The sequence below is a fragment of the Symsagittifera roscoffensis genome, chromosome 10 (assembly GCF_963678635.1).
Source record: "Symsagittifera roscoffensis chromosome 10, txSymRosc1.1, whole genome shotgun sequence".
NCBI classification, from domain to species: domain Eukaryota; kingdom Metazoa; phylum Xenacoelomorpha; order Acoela; family Convolutidae; genus Symsagittifera; species Symsagittifera roscoffensis.
Genome location: NC_087071.1, coordinates 8,796,765 through 8,822,471, shown reverse-complemented (window position 1 = coordinate 8,822,471; position 25,707 = coordinate 8,796,765). Strand labels below are relative to the sequence as shown.

The following is a 25,707-nucleotide window of genomic DNA, read 5'->3' as shown; positions in this document are numbered from 1 at the left end:
CATCCTCTTAGTTTTTGTATTCCCCGCCAGGTTTTTATTCCCCCTTTTGATTTTCTAATTAGCTGATTTAAAAGATCAAAGAACAAAATCTCGTTTTTTTTCGCACAGCCAAGAATTTTTTTTTTCAAAACGTGAAAATACCTTATAGTGCCGAAATTTGCGATAAAAAAATTGAACATACTGCTCGAAACCAATTATTATAATCGCAATTAACGGGATTAAGAAAAAATAACCATTTGAAAATTTTTGTTGGTAGTTTTCATTTCGAAGTGAAAACAATGTCTTCAACTATTTTTCCTTTTCTCAGAACTTCTTCTGATTTCAGTCCTTTTCATTATGTTGAAGATGACTATTCAAATGAAAAAGACTACGAATTATCGTCTGAAGTGCTTAGGTTCCAAGAGGACCAATTACAACTAAGGTCATTTGCTCAATTATTATACGTAAGTCAGATTTCTGAAAGAAATTCGGGATCCAAAACAGCAACAAAGCAATTTTTCAAACCTAAGTACAAATAATTTTCCAGCTGTTTTAAACCCAGGAAAAATTCATTAGTATCAAGTTCCATTTTTTTCAATTACGCTGATTTTTCCGATTAATACTTCAATAGAAATGCATGATCAAGTCAGTACTTGCGTAATGAAGCAAATTATAACGCCTTAAGAAAAAACAGTTTCTTGATCGATTTACACAAAAATTTGACAACCACGATTAAATAGGATTTTATTAACAGTTCAAAAACAAGGCGATTTGACAAAAAAAGAAAAAAATTTTAAATTATAACCCGAGTTTTTTCTATTTGCTTACAGTGTTTTTTTCGACTAAAACTAATAAATTTAATTTACGAGCTTTTATAAAAAAAAACTAGAAGTGAAAAAGATTCAGTTAAAAAAACACATTAAATTACCATAAAACTATGTCCTTTTAGGTGCTTCTGTGCGTTTCTGTGATTGGTGTGAATTTATATTGCATGGCTTGCTTCAAATTCGTCGACAAATTGAGAGAACTGGACTTCTATTTGCTGTTTCTTCAAGCTTTGATTGATTTGATTTCAACCGCAAGCTCATCTGTAGTTATATTTATTAACTACACGTGGTGGTATAATGAAGTTTGTCTGTATGACAACCTTTACGACGAAAACAAGTTCGTTTCTGTTAATAATACAAAACATTAACTTTCGACTCCCTGACTACCCAAAGGGTCCCCCTTTGTTCTATTTTCAGATCTCAATTTTTGGCTGGCTGACCCCAAAATTTTTCTAAAGGCGCCTAAGGCGCCAATATATACTAATTCTGAGGGGAAGCGCGCGCCGAAGAAGCTCGAGTTTTTGGTCAAAAATGCTTCCAAAAGTTGCCTAAACGCCTTTTTTGGCCTGTTTTTTTTTCAAAGTTTTGCAAGCGGCGCAGAAAATTTGATCAAAATAGAGTTTTTATAGTGATTGTGAGTGCTCGGAAAAATAGTTTGGTCGACCTAAAAAAAGGAAGATAAAGTTTCGATAATTTTTTCGAAAATTCGCCCCCCCCCCCCCCACTTGAGAAAAACCTAGATCCCCTCTGCCCTTGTGTACTAATTATGACATCCAGTTTTGGCTGGCCAAATCTAAAATTTTTGTAAAGCGTCAAAAATGGGTCCAAATAGGGTGTAAAAAGGAACTTAAGAGAAATTCGAAAATTAATTTGGTCTCTTTAAAAAAGATCAGCAAAAATTAGTAGAGCTTCGAAAAACAATTTGATCGATTTAAAAGAGGTGGACGAAACACGCCCCCCTCGTCCAGAAAATCTTAAATCCGCCCCTGATAAACTTGCTTAAAGCCGTCGTTTTGACTAATTAGTTGAAAAAGTTCAAGAAATTTTAAAGCGTGTAAGCTCCAATCAAGGTTTGTTGATCAATTGCAAAGCTCCATTCATTACGTAATTATTTTAACCTCAATGAAAGGAACGAATTTTGAAGCAAGTGATTCTATAAGAAGTTTTTGTTTAATTGCGAATAAATTTATTAGCAATCTGCTGTTATTTTTTTAAAATAAAAATCATGCAAGGATCGCAGAAGAAGACGAGTTTTGAAAACAAAAGTTCAAATTGTCAATTTTTTTCTAGGAAAATTGAAACAAAGTCCGCAAAACTCTTATAAACATTTTTCATTAAAACTTTTGAGCCACAGATATTTTTGCAATAAACTTGTGAATGAAAGCTGTTTTTCAGTATTTTGAAACTTTTTCAGCAAAAAGCATATATTGGCGCGCATATCGACAGACTTAGCATCATATACGAGCAGCAAGCGCAAAAGGATGCATTAAGAGATTACGATTGGTCAAAGCGGGTATTTTACCTAGGGGGCGTTAGAAGGGTGCACCCGCATTGGAGTTCCATGAATAAAAATCAATTATAATTGAGTTTCCTTGTCAGTGTCCACAAAAGTGAAAACAAAATGATTATAATCAATTAAAAATGGACTTTAATATTACTATTTTTTGAGGCAACGTAATCCGTTTTTCATCCATTATAATCGATTTTTTTTTTCACATTTGTGGATATTGACAGTGAAACTAAAACTTATTACATTTTTTACACTTACTCAGATGCGAATTTCAACGCACATAAAGTCTTTTTTACGTTTTAAACTAAAGATGGTTACTTGTTGTTCAATTTAATTTTTTTCTGCCCAACTTTGATGTTTTTGTTACGTTTTTATGTTACTCAATTATTGAGTTAGGACCGAAGTGGTTAACTCATAGAGTAATTTCGGATAGGGTACACCGTCTGCTCGTCACGCTATCTTATTTTCGGCCGGATAGATTCGTGCAACTTCTTAGTCTAATACCGATCCTAATCTTACTCTTATACTATCTAGTCTCAGGTTGTTTAACTAGTCTCTGCTAGGCTCAATAGATCTAGGGTATACTGGTTTATTGCGGCTGCTGAAGTACTCGGGAGAGTTCAACTAATTTCTAAGTTAAATTCAAATCTCTCTGGTGCTGAAATTACAAGTAATTTCAGCACTTACAAATAAGTGGATTGTTAGTTAGATGGATCATGATTGGTTAATATTAAATACTTTACATTGGTAAAATATCTAATTTATCCAATCATAAAATGTAGTTTAGATCAGGTTCCACCCATCCGGGTTTTACAGAGTTTTTTAGAATAGTTTTTCTGCAATTCGAAAGATGGATGATGGACGTTGGTATTTGGCGAACATCTTATTTCTTCTGGGTTTTCTTATTAGAGAAGTCCCAGATTCAATCATTGTGTCTTCTCAAGACAACGACTGGGTTTTCGCAACAAACTCAAATCTGATTTCAGAATGGTTGGCTATGTCAGGTTTTTCTGTTTCATTGGTGAGAACTTCTTTGTGTTTGACCTTGTCTGGGAATGGCGTGGAGATTGTGCGTGGTGGGGATGCCTGGTTACTCGGATCTGTACGTATACTTGAACATCGAGGTGGTCATTGGTCTAGTTCAATGAAGTCCTTTTCTGCGAAGTCAAGTCGTACTCTAAATCCTTTGAGTTGTGATTGTGGGCGGCATATTGATTGTAGTTGGCCATTCTTTCTCGAGTGTAGTAGGGTCGTTTTGTCTTTGGATGTTCGTCCTTGGTGTTGTATTCTGATCTATGTATTGCATATTGTAATTTACATTTTATAAAACTTTTATTAGTTTAATATTTTTTAATTATGATTTTAGTTAGTTGTTTTCACAAAAGCTTTTTGTTTTAGTTCAGTTATTTTGAAGAGTTACTCACCCTTGAGTAGCTCTTATTAAAAATAGGAGTGTGGTCACAAAGCGTGGATGTAGCACGGTGGGTTAGGCCGGCTATAGAGCATGCTCAGGACGTCCTTCCTGGTGGGTTAGGCCAGGAGTGGGAGTATGATTGCATGCGGTTTTTGTGAGAGGTCCTGTTATGTGACAACGTTTTATGTTGGGTTTGTTGTGGTTTTTCTTATGTTTTGTTGGTTGTGTCCTTTTTTCAAAAATCAAATTGTTTGTGGTATGGGTTTGTCTTTCGACTTTTTTGTGTTTTATTATTTCTTTCTTAGACTTTATAATAGTCTTCAAAAGAATAAATTATCCAGTTTTAAACTGGGTTAATCCGGTTTGGGTACCGTTGGTTTCCTTTTCTTAGTCATGCTGTTATGCTATGTGTTGTGGTGTTTAGTAAGCTGCATTGGTTAGTTTTGTTTAGTATATAATTCCTTTCCAACCGGGTTAAAGGAAAGTTTGAAACGTGTTATCTTGTGTTAGAGTTATCGAGTGTGAAAGCTTGAAACTGAAATTCATTATTTTAAACAATTCTTCGTGGGCGAGCTGTGCGAGTGTGGATAGAATTCTTATGCGAGTGAATGAAAACATCAAAAGGTTAGTACTGCTTTTGCTTCTTATGAATTTACTACATAGAATTTTAATTTTACTGCTAGTTGTTGGGGGAAATTAAGTTACAAATTTTCATCATTATTAGATTTACTGCTGGTGGGGGAAAAATTTATAAATTAATTAACTGCATTGGTATTATATTTATTTAATTGTTGGTGCGAAAACTTAATAGGGTTTTAAACAGTTTTGAAGAAGTTTGCTATTTTTTATTTTTCTTTTGTGAATTTTTCAGATGATCGTTGGATGAAGGCTAAAATTCTAAAGAAAACATGGATAAAGAATGGTGAGTTTCTAATGTTTGAATTAATTAGTAATATGTATAATTCATACTTACCTGTTAGTCGTCGGGGAAGAAACCGTGGGGGAAAATGTCGTGAATGAGATCTGAAGTTGTTAGTAGTTTGGCTAATATGCGGATGATATTTTTAGTTTGAAGCAGTGGCCAAAGCAATTGAAGTGCCTTAATTGTGGTTAGTTCTTCAGTGCCAACTGCAAATTCATAAGGTGTGTTTTGGATTAGATTATATAATTTGTGGTTGAATTTAGTGTTATGGATGAATTCTAAAATGGGGATTTCTATAGGTTGTACAAACTCGTGTGGGATGAGGAAGGGTCGGGATTCTTCTGCGTTGAAGGTCTTGGTGATGGGACAAAAGATATACATTTGGGTTATGGGATCATAATTTCGAAGAATACCATGAAGGTTAGTATCTTTAATGCAATATGTGAAGTTAAGAAAGAATGGTGAGGTGTATTTGGAATTGATGAATTGAAAACGATGGTGTGGTTGTCTGGAGGGAGTGTGTAGGTCAAAGTGATTTTGGATGAAACGATAATAAGTATATGTGTGTGTTTGTTTAGTGCGCAACATAATATCGTGTGAGCAGTGCAAATCTCTTTCATGTGGTGCAAGGAAATGAAAGGTTAGTGAAAATATTTGGAAGCGTTCTTTAAAACTTTCGTAGGCTTGCGTGTCTGTTAGTGCTTCTGAGATAATGTGGTCAAACTTGCGATCGAAGATATTTAGTGTAAATACATATGGTGTTTTAATGAAAAATTTCTCGGTGATTTGTGGGTTAGCGAAGCGATCGTCGTCTAAGAATTGATCTTGGTTAGTTCTGATGATGTTATGGTCGTAATATTCTAGTGTATATTCATTAGCTCGGGGTGCAGTGTGTGTTTTTAGTGATTTTTTGTATCCAATGTAAGTAAATTGTCTAGGTGTTAGTGGTGTAGTGAGTCGATATAGCATGTCCATATTTCGTTCTATATCGATATGAGTGTTAGATAAAGGTAAGCAAAGGGGATTTGTAAAATGATAATATGAGGTCCAAGGAAGGGTAGGCATTAAAACGTATTCGTCTACAAAGTTACGTGTCTCGTTAGTGTCATGAGGTGTGTTTAAGGTGTATTGTGGAAATGAGGGTAAGGTGATAGCTAAAAATTCTTTTGTGTTAGTGTGTTGTGGATGGTTGATGTATTCACGGGCTGTTCCTGGTTTCGCTGGGAAAGGATGGTTGGGGAACTTCCTTTTAAAAGTGCGGTAAGCTCTATTAGTGCTGAGTGAAGATACAGTAGTTGTGGATGATGGTGCTAATGAGTCAGTATAAATTGAAGAGGGTGTAGGGGTAGGAGGGTTGGATGAATCTATTGTGGATGAGATTTGGTTTATGGTTGGGGTGTCAAGGTGATAGGATTGTTGTTGTAAGGTAATGAAATTATCTAGTTCTGGGGAGATTCGGGGGGTGTCTGAAGAATGAGATGATTGGTTTGAGTGAAGTGAGGAGTAGGTTGGAGTGACTTGGGAAGCATAAGAGGGTGTAGAATTGGTGGGGTCAGGGTTATTTGGTAGTATGGGTTGAAAAGGGGGTTGGGAAAAATTTAAGGGATTGGTGTGAAAATTATTTGATGGAGATGGTTCGGAGTCGGCAAATTCATCGGGGGTTTCAATATTCGGGTTATTGAGTTGTGAGATGGAGTATAAAACTGAGATGTGTGAGTTAGTATCGGAATTCATGCCGGATGTTACATTACTGGATGGGAAATCGGGTGGCGGAAAAGCAAAAAGTGGTATTATTGGGATTGGAGTGGTGAGGTTGGTTGGGTGGGAGTTTGATCGGTGTAGGGATCCAAGTTGTCGGCTCATCGTGGGCTAAAAAAATTATTATTTTGAGACTGAAAAGCGGTGGTATGGGGTTGTTCTATAATTTGTTCATAAGTATTTTCATCTTGTGAGTGGTGTGGCATTATATGTTGGATGGGACTTTGTGATATGGTTGGTCTAAAATTATTATGTGTTATGGCTAAATTTCGAAAATTACGTGGGACTAGGGATAATGGATGGTTATGTGGTAGGGGTGGTAACTGTGGTGCTGTTGGTGTTGTGTCTGCATTGTTATGTTCTTCGTCGTATGTGTTCTGTCTTGTTGCTATTTTTGTGTTATATTCTTTTATTTGTGCGTCTAAAAGAATTTTGTTTATAGATGTAGAAAATATTCCAAAAAATCCTGCAAATAGTATGCGTGCTACACTTGCTTGTCTATTGACTTGTGTGTGTATGGCACATGTGTTATAGATTCCTTTTAAGAGTGAAAAAAGAAATCCAATAAAGTTAAACATTGCGTATAAAATAGTTAGTTTTTCTAAGATGTAGTAGGGCCATCCTAGAAAATCAAGAATTTCATTCTTGAGTGTAACAAAGCTAAAAATATTGATAGGTGATATATCTTGGGGACGGTATTTTTCACCGTTTAGATATATATAATCTTTAATGTCTTTAAAATATCCGCTATAGTCTTGCGTATAGATGTCTGCAAATCCTGCGGTTTCGGCAAGTTTGCGTAAGTTTTGGTCAATTGATTGTCTTTGTATTGTGTCCATTTGTGTTAATAATTCCTGGAATTGTTGTGTTCTAATGTGATGTTGAATATCTGATTTTGAGTATATTCCTATTGATTGTAAGTCTATATTTGGGTTTCGAGCGATAGCGCGAATGCTTTCTGGTGAAAATTTTTTGAGTGATTGCATTAAGGTGGGATATGGGTTGAGAAGGTAATATTTATCTTCATCAGGGTTTAGTTGTACTACGTTGTGGCTATTTTCTGATCCACATGGAACTGCGGTATCCCAGAAATAGGTTCTTCGTGAAAGTGTGTCAACGAAATGTACTTTATTCTTATAAAAGATAGGGATTCTTTTATAACATCGTTTATCTTCAAAAACGTATAGTGGTGATACTTTTTTAGTACAAGTATAAAACCATAAGATGTTTCCTTCATAGTCTAAAAAATTTGATCTATTTCCTGATAGTAAATATCCTGCGTAGGGTATTTTTAATACTGCTAGTGCAAGTGATTGTAATATTTGTGTTCTTTCTAATTCGCATAGTTGGTGTAATGTTTCTAATTCGGAGAGTGACATTTCTTGAAAAATTCGGCTAATCGTGTAGTCTAGTTTCATATCTAAGTGAATATCATAGTGGATATTACCAAAATATGTATTATTCATTAGTGATAGTTCTTGTAAACGTGTGCTTTGATCGTTTTGGGGTTTTAAATGTCCACCAGGTTGACCTGTATTCTTTTGAAAATTAACTGGTATATATGATGTTCCTTCGTTTAGGGGATGACTTGTGGCGTATGGGTCGACTTTTATTTTTCCAGTGGTCATGTCGAATCCATTTTCGTATTCAACTAATATTTCAGAGTATTGTGTTTTGTGAAGTGGGTTTCTGTATTTACATGCAAGTTCTGTTTCTTGATATATTTGAAAACGTGTTAATTTATTTTCTATATTATGAATGTTTCGAAAATTTGAACTTATTTTGCGTAATGGATTTACATGTTGATATGGTATTGATTGTATAAAATATTTTTCGTGAAATTTTATCATACGAGCGTGTATTTTTGCTACTTGAAATGTTGTACATGTGTCTTCGGGGAACCAAACAATTGTTGCTTGTGTTCTGGTTGTAGGGTCGCAATAACCTTGGTCGTTTTTACAAGGTAATCTAATTCCTTGGTAAATCATTGTGTTGTCTGATAAATCTCGTGTGAGTTGTATTTTTTCGAGTTGTATTTTCCAATCGAAAAACATTATTTCTTGGTATCCTTTATTTTTTGTGTCTGCTTTGCAGTTTGATGGGTCATTTATACCAATGTGTGGTATCCAGTGTTTATCGTGTATGTCATAGGTTAATCGTCCGTGTGCGCCGTTGTATGGGTATTTTTCATCTAATTTTATGTCCTTGATATCTTTCAAGTTCTGCTTGATGTACAGAATCTGAAAAAACTTGGAAATATACTAAATTTCTATCTGTGTTTTTATTTTTGGTGATGTTTAGTCGGAGTAACTCGTTTTTACAATCTTCGGGATTGAGATGTAAAAGTCGTTCTATATTACTCTGGTAGAATGATTCATGGTCAAGTCGGTTTTTATTTCCGTTTGAGACTTGTGAACAATGTACTTTCTTTTCAGAAAATGTTGCTGTGAATTTATATCCTATAACTGTAGTTGCTCGGGCTTTTGAATAAAGTGTTGCTATGACATTTGTAGTTTCTATGGCTTGGGGTTCTGTTTCGCACTGTGATACTTGATTTATTGCATACTTGTGTAGTGTTTTTTGTTCGTTTTCTTCACAATCGTAATGTGTTACTAATAAATCTTGGGGTCCTGTGCGGGGAGAAGGGTTTATGTTTTGATTTGAGATTACTAGAAAAAGGAGTTGGAGAAAAATTAATAATTTTAGAATATACATGTGTATGATAATCCTGAGTATGGGTTATAAAATGTGATGTAACCAATTGTGTTTTTGGTATATCTGTCGTATTTATATATTACTTCAGTGGTTATAAATGGTGGTGGTAGTGATTGAGCTGTTATGTTTGGTGGGTTTAATGGGTAGGGATGTTGAGTAATGTTGTTTAATTTAACTGTGATTTCAAATTTTAATTGTAAACTGTTTTGTTGGAGTATTTGGATATTGTGATCACGGATATCGTCGTGAATGTCTTGTCGGTATTGTAATCTATTAAGTGCCCAGTTGTGGAGGCGATTACTTTCTAGATGTTGTCCAAATAATGGTGGAGGGGCTGTAAATGTATTCCAATCTAGTCTTAAAGGGATATTTGTTGATGATTGTTCTCGATATCTGGCGTCGAGATTATTTGGAAAATTTAAGTTAAAAGGTGGTGGTGAAATCTGGCTTATTGATGGTGTTGATGGTAGTGATAATGTTTCTGGTAGTGATGAGGATGTTGTTGTATCCGTAGAAATATCTATTGGATCATTGACTAAATTTAATTCACCTTGTGTAAATGAATGTGTTGTCCAATATGGTAGTCGTGATGCCTGGTTTGGGGGGTTAAAGGGATTTTCACGTATTTGTTCAGATGTTGGTGTTGAACCTAAGTAATCTGATGGTAGGCTTGAGGTGCTACGTTGTGAAAGAAGCGTAGGGGTTTCTGGTAATATACCAATGGGGTTTTCTGGAGTGTTTTGTGATGGGGATTGAGGTATATCAAAATGAACTCGGGGAGTTAGAAAATTCTTGTTCCGTCGAGGATGTATAATTTGTCTATTTATTTCGACTGTATTTTGGTTTTGACTAGGATTTCTTATTCTACTTAATTCTTGTGGTAGTGTTGGGTATAAGTTATATGTTGGTTCGCTTAGAGGTGCTTGTCGTTGAGCTGGTTCTAGTGGTTCTGATAAACGAGCGTGTCGTTCTTCAAAAGTGTATGGGTTATCTTGAAAGGAAATTCGTGTAGATGTTTGAGGATTATTGGTAGTTGAAGGTGTTGTTGGGTTATCTTGGGATGATGTCGGTGAAGACTGACTTGGTGACTTTTGGGTAGCAATTTTTGATAGCTTTTTGGTCTATTCTTTTAGTGAAAAAGTTAATGTTTATTAAAGTATTCTTCTAAGAAAAGAATTAGGAGGATTGTTGCTAGAGCGAATGTGATGATTGCTTTCTTTATACATTTGCATATAGTCAAAATGAGGGATGATAGAAATGTTATGAAAATTACAAATAATAGAAAAATATCAGTTCTACTGAAAAGAGTTCGTATCATTTAGACAATTTTATAAATCGTACCTGTGTATATAATCAAGGGTTTTTGAAAGTTGGAGAAATAGTTCGAATATAGTGTAGAAAATTAAAAAAATATTACAAAAAATGATTAAGAGTATTAGAAAAGATTCAAGGATATCAAAAAGAAATATTATGAAAGTTTCAAGTATCGTAAAAAATTGTTTGAGGTTTGTGATAATTTTAGTGACTGTTTGATAGAAGAGCATTTAAGAAATGGCTTCGTGATCGAATATTTTTTGTTGTTTGGGGCAATTTTCAAGTGTGGTCGGATTATTTATTAGTTTTTTGACAAGTGGGTTGAGTTTCGTAAAAAATTGTTGGGGGCAATTTTTATGGTGATCGGGAGGTCTTCTTTGTCTTTATTTTCATTTGTCAAATGATCTGAGTATTTTTGAGATTTTTGTACTTTAGGCTAAATAAAATGGTCGTTCTTTTACTTTAGGCTAATTTAACATATTTGTTTGGGGGGTATTTGAGGGCTGAGTTGGGGAAATATTGTTGATCTTTGGTTTATTAGATAAGGGAGGGTTATGATATTATGGTGATATTTATTTTAGTTGTCAAGTTGGAGTGGTTTGCTTATTTTTGACCTGGAGGTCGTAGAGTTATAGTTATAGATATGCCTGGAGTTTAATATTTTTCGTCTAGTTGGTTTGTGTTAAAGTTATAGAAGGTGACGGATTGGATGAATCCTATTGGCTAATTTTGAACTAGAATCGCTGCGTGTTTATCAGCATGTTATCTTGAAAAATGAAAGTGTGAAATGTTTCAGAGGTGCAAAGATTTTTAAATGTAGAATTTAAGGTTGTTTTTGAAATTCAACTTTCTTTAGTATTTTAGATTGTGGGATGAATACTTTATAATTTTTACGTGGTTGATTTCTAAGTCGTGAAGACTCTCTATGTTCTGATTTGTCGATTTGTTTTTGGGGTATTATTTGTTCTGTCATTTTTCTATTTTTTCTTTCTTTTTGAGATGTATTTTGATCGAGATTTTTTGTATTGTTTTTTGTGGTGTTTGATTTTGTATTTTGATTTCCGAGGTGAATATCATTTTGTTCCTTTGTTATGGTGTCCGTATGTGGGTTATTTTGAATAACTTTTAAACCTGTAAAAGAATATAATTGAGTTAGTTCGCGGAGTGCGTATTCTTTTGGATAATAAGGTAATAGGTTATTTCGGTGTTGAACGATTTCTTTTTTATCTGAGTCGGTGATTTTATATGTGACATCAGTGGGTTTTGCAATTATTTGGTATGGTCCTTTACGAAGGGGTTGTAACTTTTTTGAAATTCCTTTTTGAGTATTAAAATTGGGTATTAAAACAAATGTTCCAATTTTTAAATCGGAGGCTGGTGTAAAGCGTGAATTTATTTGTTCATTAATATTTTGCCTTTGTAACAACTTTTTTGTTACCTTTTGGTAAATTTCATTGTGTTTTTTATCTCTGTTTAAAATCCATTCGGTGTGTGTACCGGAGGCTAATTTAAGAATTTGTGGGTGATGAAAATGATCTTCATCGTGTGTATGTAATGGTAGGTTATAACAAATTGAGTCTTTATTTGGTTGACAATAACCTTGTGCGTTTTTATGAGAGTTTGCTGTAAACATTATTGGTTTGCGTGGCTTTTGGTTAAAAACCATTTCATATGGTGACATTCCTAAAGTTGTCGTGATTTGTGAATTATATGCTAAGGGAAATAGTTTTACATCTGCTGACCATTCGGTATATCTTGTATCATTTCCATTGATGATACATCTGAGATATTCTTGTAATGAACGGTTCATACCTTCGACTAAGCCGTTTGTCCAAGGTGCGTGAGATGTACGTGGTTTGTGTTTAATGTTATATAAATGACATAGTGTGATGATTTCATTATTTATGAATTCTGTACCGTTGTCTGTAACTAAAATTTCTGGTAGTCCGAATTTTGCTATCCAGTGTTCATAGAGTGTTGTGTAAGCATAATAAGCGTTACAATGTGGTACTGGGTTAAGTGCTACATAATGTGTAAATGCGTCAACAATTACCATAATGTAGGAGTTTCCTTCGGATGAGGGTGAAATTGGTCCTTTGGTATCAAATGAGATACGATGATTAAAGTACAAACTTTGTCCTTTAAAATCTTGTTTTTGTGCTATTTGTTTTTGATTTGGGTAAGGTTTATTTAGTTGACATACTATACAGTCATTGCATAGTACTTTTATCCAAATTGGTGCATTTGGGAAATAAAAGTTTTGTATAAAATTTGAATATGTTTTTTCTGATCCAGAGTGTCCTTTAATATTTTGTGTATGTGAAATATTAAAAGCTATAAGAATCATACTTAAAGGGAGACAGGGAACTGTAGATTCATTTAGTTTGTATTCTAGAAGGTCTGTGTTTTCGTTAATTGTTGTATTGTTGAATTTTCGAAAATATCTGAGGAGTGTTTTGTTTCCTAGAATAGTTGAATCTGCTTTGATAGGTTTAGTTTTATATTTGTGCCATGATTTCAGTTGTCGAATTACTGGGTCAAGGTTTTGATATTGTTTCAGTGTTGAAATTGTAATTGTTTCTGTTGGGGGGAGAAAAATGTTTTCGATTTCTAATTTAGATAAGGGTATTGTGTCAAGTGGGTCATGGAGGTCAAAAACTTGATTTATTGTGTATTTTGAATCGTTTGTTTGTGGTCCTGATAAGTTTATTTTATCAGTCAGATTTTCTTTTTCAATTAGTGGAAAATGGTCTTTTTTAGGCGGGCGTTGTTTTATTCTTTTTTGTTGGGTGTTGTTTTTTATCCATTGTGAATATGGGATTGGTTTAAAAGTTGATGTTCCAAGTAGATCAACTTCATAGTGATTATTTTGACAATCTAAATAAAGTGGGAAATGTTGTAAATTATTTATTTGTGATTGTTCAACGTCAGTTTTTACTGCATATTTGCATTCCAATCGGGGTGATGTTTCATTTTCTGCAAGGTAGAATTTTATGTTTTTGGGTATTTCAACTGTGGTTTTTCGTGTAAGTAATTCAGGTGGCGTATTTCGACTTAAGGTGTCTGGTAATGCAAGATTTTTTCCTGCGGTCCAAACTATATGTAAGTTTGGGAATTTCATTAAAATGAGTTGAAATCTATAAACTCGGTGGTTTGGATTAGATTTTTGTGTAAAAAGAAAGATGATTGGTTTATGGTCTGTGAATAGAACTGTGGGATGTTTTGATCCAAGTATCAGAAATTCATATTCTGTTAGTGTATATATTATGGCTGTACATTCTCTCATTAGAGTTGAGAGTCTTAGTTCTGCTTGAGTGAATAATCGAGAATTTGCTGATATGAGGTTCATTTTATTTGTACTATTATGTGATTGTAATAATGCTGCGCCGATGCCAAAGTTCGAAGCATCGCACATTGCATAAAATGGTTGATTTGAATCTGGAATTGTGTTTGAAATTTGTTCAGTTAGAAGTTTTTTAATTTCTTCAAATCGTGCTTGATGTTCTGTATTCCATTCAAAATTATTTTGTTGTCTAAGTATGTTATAGAATGGTCATAGATATAATTGCATTTTATAAACATATTTGCTTAAAAAGTTTAACATTCCAAGGAATTCTTGGATTTTCTTTTTATTTGTTGGTGGTTGGAGTTTTTGAAAAGCGTCTATACGTGATTTCAATGGAGTGATTGTTTTTCTTTCTATATTATGCCCTAAGAATTTAACTTTTGTCAAAAAGAAGTGTGATTTATCGGGGGCGGCCTTCAGATTTTCGTTCTGAAGTATTTGGTGATATTGTTCTAAAACATTGAACATTTCCTCTTTTGTTTGTGATTGCATAAAAACATCGTCTAAATAGGTGATTGCGTTTTTCTTGAGTATTAGTGGTCGAAAAATTTTGCTCATAAAAGCTGAAAATGCTGCTGGTCCAATGGATATTCCATAGAATAAGCGGTTGAATTCGTATTGTTGATTTCCAATAACAAATTGTGTTAAGCGTCGTGATTGTTCATCTAATGGCATTTGATTATATGCACTATTCATATCGGCGGTGGTAAAGTATTTTCCGTTTATTTTTGTTAAAATAACTTGTATTGGTTCAATGGGCCAATTACACTTTGATTCATCTATGAGTGAGTTGAGGTATCTAGCATCGAGAACAATTTTTAATGATTCTCCTTTGGCTAGAATGATAACAGGGTTGATAAATGTGTTGCCTTTTGGTTGTTCCTCTTTGTTTACTGGTGATATAATGTTGTATTGTTCTAAAATGTCGAGTAATCTGTTCACTTTATCGTGTAAGTGAATTGGTACTTTACTTGCTCTTTGTTTTTTGAAAACTGCGTCTGGTTTTAATGGGAGATGTAGTGATGAGCTGATTTTGCCAACATCAAATTTGGATGTTGCATAGACTGATGAATATTTAATTAGCTGTTTTGCTAGTTTTTCAAATTCGTCTTGTGTTATTTGTGAATGTTGGAAATTAAACATTGTTAAAAATTTCTGTTGATTCTCTGTGTACTTACTTATGTTGAATGTAGGTTTGAAATATGGGGTTTTTGTGAAATAATCCGTATTTCTGTTTTCGTTACTTATTATATTATTTATAGATAATTCTTCATTAAGGATTGTGGATTGGCAAATATCTAGTAATTGGAGTATATTTTTTACACGATATGCTTTTTCGTGTATTGGTAATATTGTAGCGTTGGTTTCGCAATAGCCTAAAAGTCCTAAAGGTAATGTTACTTGGTAAGGTGTATTGTTGTATACATGTAAGGAAATAATATCTGAATTCGAGTTTTTCAAATATTTTATTGATGAGATTGTGATTTTGAAAAACTTATGAATAGGTTTGAATTCAAAATCTGACATATAAAATTTTTGTTTGTTTTGTTTTTTATCATATTGGTGAACTTGTTTGATTGAAAAATTATAGATGTTTCCTGATAGTGGTTTCAAGTGTTTTCTTTGCTGGTTATATATTGGGTAAAATTTTAAAAAAAATGGTGGTTGTTTATTTAATCTTTGAAAAAATGTTAGGGATGTGTCTTTTGTTTTTGTATATTTATCTTTGATTAATATTTTACTATTCAAGATGTTGATTGTTGGTATATATTTAGAAATAAATGGTATTCCAATGATATTATGTTTAATATCAGTGATATGGAATATTTGTTTAAATGGTTTGGTTAAAATTTTGTTTTGCTCCATTGTTCTTGTGGGGAGAAGAAATAATTGAATTTTTCCGTAGTTTATTAATGTTGATCCTTGTGCTGTTGCTAGTTTGCTGGAGGTTTCAAGAGGTGTTAGCTTTGGGTGTAAGGTTTTTATTTCATTCCATGTGGGAATGTTTATTATATTTGATTCTGCTCCTGAATCAATTAAAAAATCAATTTCAAGATCTGGTATTTGAAATTCTTTGCTTTTTGGGCTTTCCAAAAGAAATGGTATTGTCCAAAATTTTTCTTTGGGTTGTTCTTTTTGTATGTTTTGATAGATGTGATTTGTATTCAAACATTTTGTTTTTTCTTTCTCATTGGTTTGGTTTGTAGTGTTAATTTCATTAGTTTTTTGTGTCGTCGGTGTGGAATGGACGGGTTCAATATAATAATTGTGAAGGAGTTCTGATTGATTCTCATATATGTGTGATGAAAAAGGTTCTTCATATATAACAGGTTCATAGTCGTTTTCGACTTTTATCATGTTGATGGAGAGAGTGTTTTCTGCATCGCTTTCTGAATCTGATGATTCACAGTTTATTTGGTTGAGTTGTAACGTATCAGTTACTGTGTCATCAATACCTGGAGGGTCTGATGTTGTTTCTGGATTAGATTGTACTTGATTAATATGTCTTTGATGTTTAGGTGTACTACTTCTGTGGCGATTATTAGAATTATTATAGTTATTATTATTCCGGTGTGGTGATTGGGAATAATTTCTATAACGATTATTATAACTTGAGTGTCGATTTTGTGAATTATTTCGCGATCTGTTTTAGTAATTATTGTTTGGTCTGTTATAGTTCGATCTATTATATGAGTTATTCCTTGATTGATTGTTCGGGTAATTCTGGTTTCGGTTGTTTGAATAACTTCTATTCCGATTATTTGAGTAGTTTCTATTCCTATTGTATGATGAATTTCGTGATTGATTGTTTGGATAATAATTATTTCTTGATTGGGAATTAGATCTAGAAACAAATCGTTGTGTATTTGAATGTGATCTGGAGTAGTTATTTCGACTATTTGGTCTATTGTAGTGATTTTGTGATGAATTATGCGTGTTTCTTCGTTCTGGTGATCTTCCTCTATAACTTGAGTTATATGGTGATTGATTTCTTGTATAATTTGTATTGTTCGGGAGTGGTTTTCCTGAACTGTTGTTGCTGTAGACTGTTTTGTTCGGTAGATTTTGATCTTTTTTCATGTATTGATAGAATGATTTATTTGGTTCTTTATATTTTTGAGGTTTATTTTGATTGTCTTGCTGTTTTTGTCTACATTCAGAAATACTATGTCCGTATCGTCGGCAATAATTACACCATTTTTTGAAAGATGGTTTGCCTTTAAAGTTTGGGTGTTTTTCGTAAATATTGAGTATTTCAGTGATTTTTTCAACGAGATCTGTATCTGATTCCTGTATATTGTTTATATTTGTGGAAGCTGTTTCAATTCTGTTAACGTATTGTAATTTCAGATTTTCCGTTTCTTCGAGTTTCATTGTGATTTCTGCTTGTTCTAGTTTGTCTACTAATTTTCGAAAATCTAAATCGGGTTCTCGAATTGACGAAGGATGGGATGCTCTCTTTTTTATTGCTATTTTCCTTAATTGTGGTGTTAAGGTCATCATTAAGATTTCTGTCATCTTTGTGTTTTTATAGTCATGTGTATTTAATGAATATGCTTTTCGAACTAGTGTTTCAATTCGTACTGCTAATTGCTTGATGGTTTCGTTTGGTAATCTGCGAATTTCATTACATAAAACTCTTTGTTGTTGTTTGTTTCTTTCGGAGTCAAACATTTTTGAAAATTCTTGTGTAAATCTTTTCCAATTTTATTTTATTTCTATAGGCAATACTGAAAACCATTTTTGGGCTGCGCCATCTAGAGTTGTTTGTATTAACGCTGTGCGTCGATGTATCCAGTTTTGATGTAGTGGCGTATTAATTGGTTCAGGTCCTATATTTAAAATCAAATTTGCTGTGACTGCATTTAAATAGTCTTCTACAGAATAGTCAGGGTCTGTTCCTGTGAATACCATTAAAGGTTTATTTGATGTTATTGATGATCCACCCATAAGGTATGGATTCATCGTCATTTGTAATGATTCTGCTGCATTTGGCATTTGAGAAAAATTTGAAAGTTGATTTCTTGTTATTTCGTGTTGTTGAAGATAATATGGGAGTGGTATTTCATTTTGCATTTGTGCTGGTTGGTACGAGTTTGCAATCATTGGGTTTTGTTGTTGAATTGGTTGAAAAGATTTATTAATTGGGTTTTGTTATTGAATTGGTTGTTGAATTTGTGTATCTATTGGTTGTGGAGAAAAAATTCTATGATATGTATGTGGTTTCTGTATTCCTTGTCCACGATATTCTTGATTATAGGGTGTAAATATATCTGGTTGTAAGAAATCATCATCTGAGGATAAGTAATCCATTTGATAAGATGTTTGTTTTTTATTTTTATTTCGTTGAAAAAATGGATAGTTTTCACTACGATCCTGTGGAGGATGTAAATTTGTTTGGAAATTTACTGAATTAGGTGGTGCCATTGGGTTATCCCAGTTTTGAGATCTTGTATAATTACTAAAATTTTTTCGTGGTTGATAATTTGTTTTTGATGGGTGTGTGTAATTATAATTATGATCTGCAAAGTTGTTTCTAGTGAACGTTTTGCGTGTTTTTGGCGGTATTGTCATGGGTCTGTATGTTTGGTAATCCATGTGTGAATATTTTGGAGCAACCGAAGGTTTAACGGTTGATTGTAATGTTACCTGTGTTTGTGAAGAATTTGTATTTCTTGGTGTTGTTAAGTTTGGACGTATTGGTGAAATACTTTGTTGTGTAGTTGTTGTGTGTACGATTTCTTCATTTATGAAGTGTGATGGTGTCTGGATATCTTGTTGAGTAAGATTCCTAGTTCCATTGAGGTTTTCATTATGTATGACTGTAGAGTTTAAACTATTATTTTGCATATCGGGTAAAAATGTATTATAGTTTAATGGTGTTGCATCAATGGTTAATGGTATTACTCGTACATAATCTCTTACATAAGATATCGTACTTATTGCTTGACTTGAGATTGATTGTGGGAAGTTTATGAATGCGGGATGAGACCATTCGGGGTCCCAAACATAGTCTGATTGTTCTGTGATGGCAGTATCATCGTTGGAGTTTTGGGGTCTAAAATTTTTTCTTGCTTGTGAAATTAAATCAATATTATGTGTGAAATAATCTATTATGAACCATGCCAAGATTTTTTGTAAGTCGTGTTTTGTATGTTGTGAAACTTCATCTTTCGTGAAATTTTCTTTAATTATATTTAGAAAACTAGAGAGTAGTGTGATTTCATGTCGTACTCTTATATGTTTAGATGTTTCTGTTGGTGAGACATTTGGTATCTGGATTTCGTTTTCTAATATCGAGATATAACTATATATTATCGCAAAAACTTCATTGGTGAATATGGAGTTTGCTCTTTGTGAGTTATTATATTGGATGCTTTTTATATATTCTGAGAATATTTTTGAGAATTCTAAATCAAGGTCGTCTGTTTGAATTATATATTTACTGTGATTCTGGTTTGGTGAGCTGAATTCTATGGAGTAGATTCCGTATTGTTGTGTTAGGTTACATATATCTTTTAGATAGTGATCGATAATTTGTCTTTTGATTTTTACATCTGGGAACTCTGTTTTACATGGACTGATTCCGGGTTCAAACAAATTTAAGAGTAAATTTTTGCAGAATATATGCTGTCCTCTATCAGTGGTTGCGTCTACGATAAAGGGGAAAATATCATCATCATCTGGACTTTCTTCACCTGGGGTGTGCGTTGAGCTCATTTTTTCGTTCGATGACTGTTAATATGTAATTATCAATGTGTCTAATTGGTTGATTCCAATTGTATAAATGTACTGGTTTGTGTTTATACTGCTTTTTTATTCTTCTTTTTCCTCTTTTTGATGAATTTGAAGTTGTTTCTGAGTCAGAGAAATATAATTGATCGTGGATTGGGCAATTTTTATCTATTGATTCTTTTAGTTTATAAAGTTCGTCTAAACTGTTGGTTTCTGATTCTGAAAACGCGTTTCGATTTTTTGAAAATCTTTTTCGTGTTATTTGTCTTTGTTTAGTTAGTATTTTTCTCTTTAATGTTTGTCGTTTTGTTCTAATGTATCCAACTGTTTGTGTATGAGGTGTGATTACAAGGTCGTATTTTTTGTTATTTATTTCACAATTGTGTAAAACGATTGTTTGTTTATTTCCTAGGTTTTTAAATGACATAAGGTTTAGGATGACGGATGCAAAAGGTTGTTAAATGATTTCTATTTGCTTAAACTGTTAGTCCTTACGATTTTTTTGTTAGCCTAACCTGGGTCTATTTGTTCAGGGTTGGGGAGAAAAGTATATCGATTCCGAAGAATGATTTTATACTTTCTCGTGGCTAGTATAAGCTAAGGTGTTAACTTACTTAATCTTACTTAAGGGTAGTGATTGTGTTCAGGGTTGGAGAATAGTAAATCGATCCACAGGGTTCAGGTATAATTAGAACGCGAGTAGTTCGTTAGATACTATTTTAAACTTACTAAGTCTAAGATTTATCCTGGGTCTGGTAAGAGGGGGATCAAGTGAAGGATGAATAACCGAAGTTCTTCACTGTTTATCCTAATTTGAATGATTAGTTTTGTTCAAAAATTTCTATTAGTCCTGGGTTTTTAGAAAGGGTTGGATAGTGAATCGACGTTTGAGGTCGTTAGACACTCGTTTAAGTGGGTGGGGGAGAACAAAGTTGTTCTTTTTGATCCAAGGATAGGCCTTGATGATCAAGTTTTAAATTTAATTAAATAGAAAATGATTTAAGATCCAAGGATAAGCCTTGATGATCTGATTTTAAAATTAAGTGAATTTAAGTTTAAAATGTTTTAAATTTGTGTAAAGAATAGATTTAGTATTTTTATGATATTAGTGAGCTTATGATTGCTGTTATGTTTAGGCGATGAAGCTGGAACAACAGGATGATTTATAATTACTAATCATTTATTGTCATGCTACTAATTTTTATTTTGATTTTTCAATAAATATTTTTCAAACATGTTTTGTATATTACTGCAGAATTTTGGAAAACGATCTGAGATCTTTTTAGCAATCGTTATTGTATATTAATAATTTTGTTTAGCGCCTGAAATGATTTTGAAGATTGACTTCAAAATTTTATGTTTGCAAATGAAAATCTAAATTCATTGCTAGTAGTATTCTAAATACAAAAGTTTGTTCTGGCTTTTGCCGAACTATCATATAACTATATGGTAAGTTTCTGCTTTGTCGTATGTCGTCTCTGGTTCGAGGTCTTCTTCCAATTCCGGGTAGTTCTGTTATCGTTCGGAATATTGGCTCTGATCTATTGAGTCGTAGAGACATTTCGATTAAATTATTGTCGTATAACATTTTGTAAATGTTTTGTCTAATTTCTAATCTATTATTGGTTAATGCTAAGCTATTAAGGTCTTGTTCGAGACTTATGGTCGCACCAGATGAGTTAGGACCTAAGTGGTTAACTCATAGAGTAATTTCGGATAGGGTACACCGTCTGCTCGTCACGCTATCTTATTTTCGGCCGGATAGATTCGTGCAACTTCTTAGTCTAATACCGATCCTAATCTTACTCTTATACTATCTAGTCTCAGGTTGTTTAACTAGTCTCTGCTAGGCTCAATAGATCTAGGGTATACTGGTTTATTGTGGCTGCTGAAGTACTCGGGAGAGTTCAACTAATTTCTAAGTTAAATTCAAATCTCTCTGGTGCTGAAATTACAAGTAATTTCAGCACTTACAAATAAGTGGATTGTTAGTTAGATGGATCATGATTGGTTAATATTAAATACTTTACATTGGTAAAATATCTAATTTATCCAATCATAAAATGTAGTTTAGATCAGGTTCCATTATGTAACCACCTTCCATTACCCCCCCCCCCCAAGCCATTACCCCCTTCCAGAGCCCCCCATGCAATTACCCCCCCCCCCCCCTGTAAGCCATTGTAAACCCCCCCCATTATAATTCATTTGAAAGCCATTATAATGATTATATAATAAGTAGAAAATCACATTTAAATGGATTGGTTTTCCATTTTGTTTTTGTTTCGAGTCGTGCAAACGTTTGCAAGATTTGCTGCATTTACCAAATGAGTTATGCAGAAACTTTGCAAAGCTAAACTCAATTTGCAAAAAGATTCTGAAAAGTTTTCCCCCCTAACGAGTGCCCCTTTGCTCCGCCCTTTGCATAACTGTACAATTCACGTAAATTCCCTGTTTCGTCAATGTACCATCAATGTATCTGAAATTGAACTGTAAATGCATGTACCATCATTGTTTCGTCATTGTACAATCGATGTATTTGAAACTTGAATCACATCCATAGACCAAGAAAATGTCATCAATGCACCATCAGCATTTTGGTCAGAGAACCCATTTTGATCAATTGAATTATCTGAAAAATCCCTTGGTGCGAGCGCATGCTAAGCTTTTGGAGCAAACGCGTAAAAGAACGACAGCATTTTTGTCTCATTTCTTTTCATAAACTTGACTCTGGTGCAAATGTTTGTTTTTCTGGTGAAATGGGATCTGTATATGGTTTGGAGACACCGGATATTGGTTTTGATTGAACTTGAAAAGAAATTCAGAGCATTTAGAAAAACTCGTTCTCACTTGAGATCAGCGCATGGCTGTATGCACATGTTAACTGAACACTTTATTTTTTGGAATTTACATTACAAAGCAGCCGTAAACAATTTTTCTAGGCGGCTTCTTAAGTTTAGAGTGGTGAAGTTTCAATCATTGGAGTTTCCATATGCTAGAAACTGTTAAGTACTAAACTATTTGCAACAATGGAAATTTTAAAAAAAAAAGCACGGGGCTCTAATAAAATTCTGCTCTTTTGGTGTGTGCCAACAAGTTTATTAGGTCCACAAGTTAAAAAATGTCAGATTTTCACAGAAATGTTTAAAAAACAAGATTTAAAAGTTTAAAGACGCTTTGCAAGTAGATGTATATGGTTTTTTGATGTAAATTTTGAGTGAAGTTACGGATGATTTATTACCATCATGTAATAATAAATTTGTTTCAGGATTTGGAACTTGATCTTCTGTATGATTGTTTTATTTTCTTTGTCCATCTCAGACATAAGTTTTTTCAGCTCTAAATAACAAAATGAAAAAACAGAATTTTGATTTAAGGTTTAGCAATTCTTTTTTTTTTGAGATTTCCTTGGCTTGGAAGATATTTGGACAATGATCTATAGAATGAGAACGGAAAAGAGCCGCAATTGTATAAGAGCGGGAAAAAATCGACCTATGTCTCAGTAAAGTTTGGGAAATTTTTGACTGCGGAATGTTTTGACTGAGGAGTAAGCCTTGTTTACAGTGCTGTTATCGCCCTGATTGATGTATAAAAAATATCAGTCTCAAATTTCTCTCCCCCTCATAACGTTTCCTCGCCAATTCTTTTGCAGCCCCCCCCCCCCCATAACCAATAAATAGGCTTAAACTTTTATTCTGTACGAAGTTTACTTTTCAATATACCCCCATTACAATATATTTATATTTGATTTTTATAATTTTCTGATAACATATATCATAGACTATCAAATATACTAAAATAGTCAAAAACTATAAATTACAAAGAGGTAAGTAGACAACATAGTAAAGATATAGTTCCGTAAGCAGAGATTTTTAAAGCTTTTTCTCATCAGGTGTTCAAAGTTAAAGCTTTTAGTGTATCTATTTACTTGATAAAATTGAAAAACATAACGCTGGTTTTGTCAAACGCACAATAAAAAAATGAAGTTTTTAATTAGAGTTATTTTTTCTTTATGATATACATTCTCAAAAGCGTAGAATTATAAATGTGTATATTAGTTTGAACGCCAGTTGGACATCGAAACTTAGTATCATGTGATGACTTTGTGCTGAACTTGGCCCATGACCTATATAACAAATATAGTGCAGTTCTTTATGCCCTAACCACGCTGTGGATTTCCTATTCAACAACTTATTCCTGAGTTTTCCACAAACATAAACGTTCAACAACAGCAAAGAGGAGCATACTCAAAACCCATCTGTTTTTGAGCAAATTTATAGAAAAAAATGACAAAAAAACTTGTTTCCTTTATTTGCATTGATCACATTCCACATTTTCAGTGTTGACTAAAATTGCAAAACAAGAATTTCCTTTTCCTTTTATCATCAGGGCCGGATTCAGGGGGGTTGGGGGTTCGGGTGCGCTGAGGCTCCTTTCTCCCTACTTCAGGGATTCGAGCCCCTGACAACTCAAAGGGTCACCTCTCTGAACTATTTTGAGATATCCATTTTTGGCTGACGGACCCTAAAATTTTTCTAAACGCGCATTCGGTGCCAAAGTATACTAATTTCAAGGGGGGAGTGCGCCGAAAAAGCGCGAGTTTTTAGTAAAAGTTCTCCAAAAAAGATTTGATTTTTTGTTTTTTCAAAAAATTTTCCTGCGGCGCTGAAATTTTGGCTAAAACAGGGACTTTTAGGTCTTTGGGAGAGCTCGGAAAATCAATTTGGTCATCCTAGAAAATTTCGAAAATTTTTGAAACCCCCTCTCCCTCGAGAAAATCGTAGATCCGCCCCTGCTAATCATTCCATAAGAAGAAATTCCATGCAATTCCATAAGAAGAAAAAATGCTTGAAACGTCTCTGTTTGTCAAACCAAAACGGTGTTTTTTTTTCAACTTTATATTTAACTTCTCAAAAAGTTTGTGTTGGCTGTCTTCGTTATTAAACACAAGTGACGAATATGGTTACTCAAAGCTTGATTCAAAAAATATTAAGAGGTCTCCCATGTAAAATGAATCGAAACTGATCTGAATATAGATATCTTAAGGAAATATATAGATTTTTCGAAATTGTTTTTTTTTTAGCTTTTTCGAAAAAAAACTAACAAAAGAAAAAGAAAAAATAGTGTAATATCAACGTATCCAGCACTACGTTAGCACAAAAAAAATTCATTTTTCAGATGTTTGTTTGAGTAAAAAATTCGTATTACAGTTGAAATAAATTTTTTAATTTTTTGCTTATGAGAATACAGGGACTTCAACCCAAAACGTCACAAAAATATTTTAAACTTCGATGTCACCACTATTTTAACAAAAATGCATGAACGTTGTGATTAGCATTTTCTAGAATAGATCCAATGTATGGTCGTGTATGGTTAGAATTTTTGGTATATCGTGGTCAATCCGGGTGGGTAAAAAGTAGACGGTTGATGATTCGAATTCGAACATGGCTTACAAACTTTAAGATTTTTCAATATCAAAATTGTCAATACCGGATCATTAACGGACTATTTCTCGGGTTGACCAAAATTGTCTATTATACAGTTTCATACCGTGAAAAAATGTTTATCATTCATTTTCATACTGTGAAAAAAAAGCTTGTCATACAGTTTCATACTGTGAAAAAAGCTTACCATACAGTTGAAAATTTTTTTTCTATAGCGTCCATAAATGAAATTGTATGCTGAATATCTTTGTTGTATTTACGTCAACCTGGGTTAGTGTTTCTCCTGGCGCGTTTAGCTCCATTATATAGCAATTTTGAGAAAAAGTGCGCCAAAGAAACACAATTCCTAAAGAGCTTAAAAATTTTATGCTGTTTTGAAAGAGCTCGCAAAATGAATTTCCTCAAATTAAAAATGTTGCCAAACGGTAAAAAAAATTATTATCTGACGGCAACTTGAAAAAATTCTAATTCATGCTACATGAGGCACTTTTCATCATCCCGAAAAAAACTACTAAACAAAGACTGTTTTGCTGAAATGAACTAGCAAGCTAGACCAGATCTAGTGCCTTCTTTGTTAAGACTATAAAGATTAAATTGTTGATTAAAACGATATCAGAGGCGAGGTGTCCGTAGTTGCTAATGGTCTGATTGTTCTGATAATGTCTTATGAAAGGTATATCATTATCTGCCGCCCTGAGAAAAAACAAGCCTTGGATTCCTGGAAGCCCAAAATGTATCTAATTTT

The 25,707-nt window shown here is 33.4% G+C and overlaps 2 protein-coding genes across 2 annotated transcripts in view; one reads left to right on the top strand and one right to left on the bottom strand.

Moving 5' to 3' along the window:
- LOC134855191 (uncharacterized) overlaps positions 1-25,707 on the bottom strand; it is a 623,579-nt gene that overhangs the window by 227,640 nt on the left and 370,232 nt on the right. The gene's annotated exons all lie outside the window — the stretch shown is intronic.
- On the top strand, positions 204-25,707 carry LOC134855603 (uncharacterized; the record flags this gene model as incomplete). Its single annotated transcript, XM_063872139.1, is given in 5 exon segments — positions 204-443; positions 929-1,143; positions 22,787-22,806; positions 23,607-23,688; positions 25,579-25,707. Coding segments are annotated over 5 exon segments (611 nt in total), but the record flags the coding sequence as incomplete, so codon positions are not given.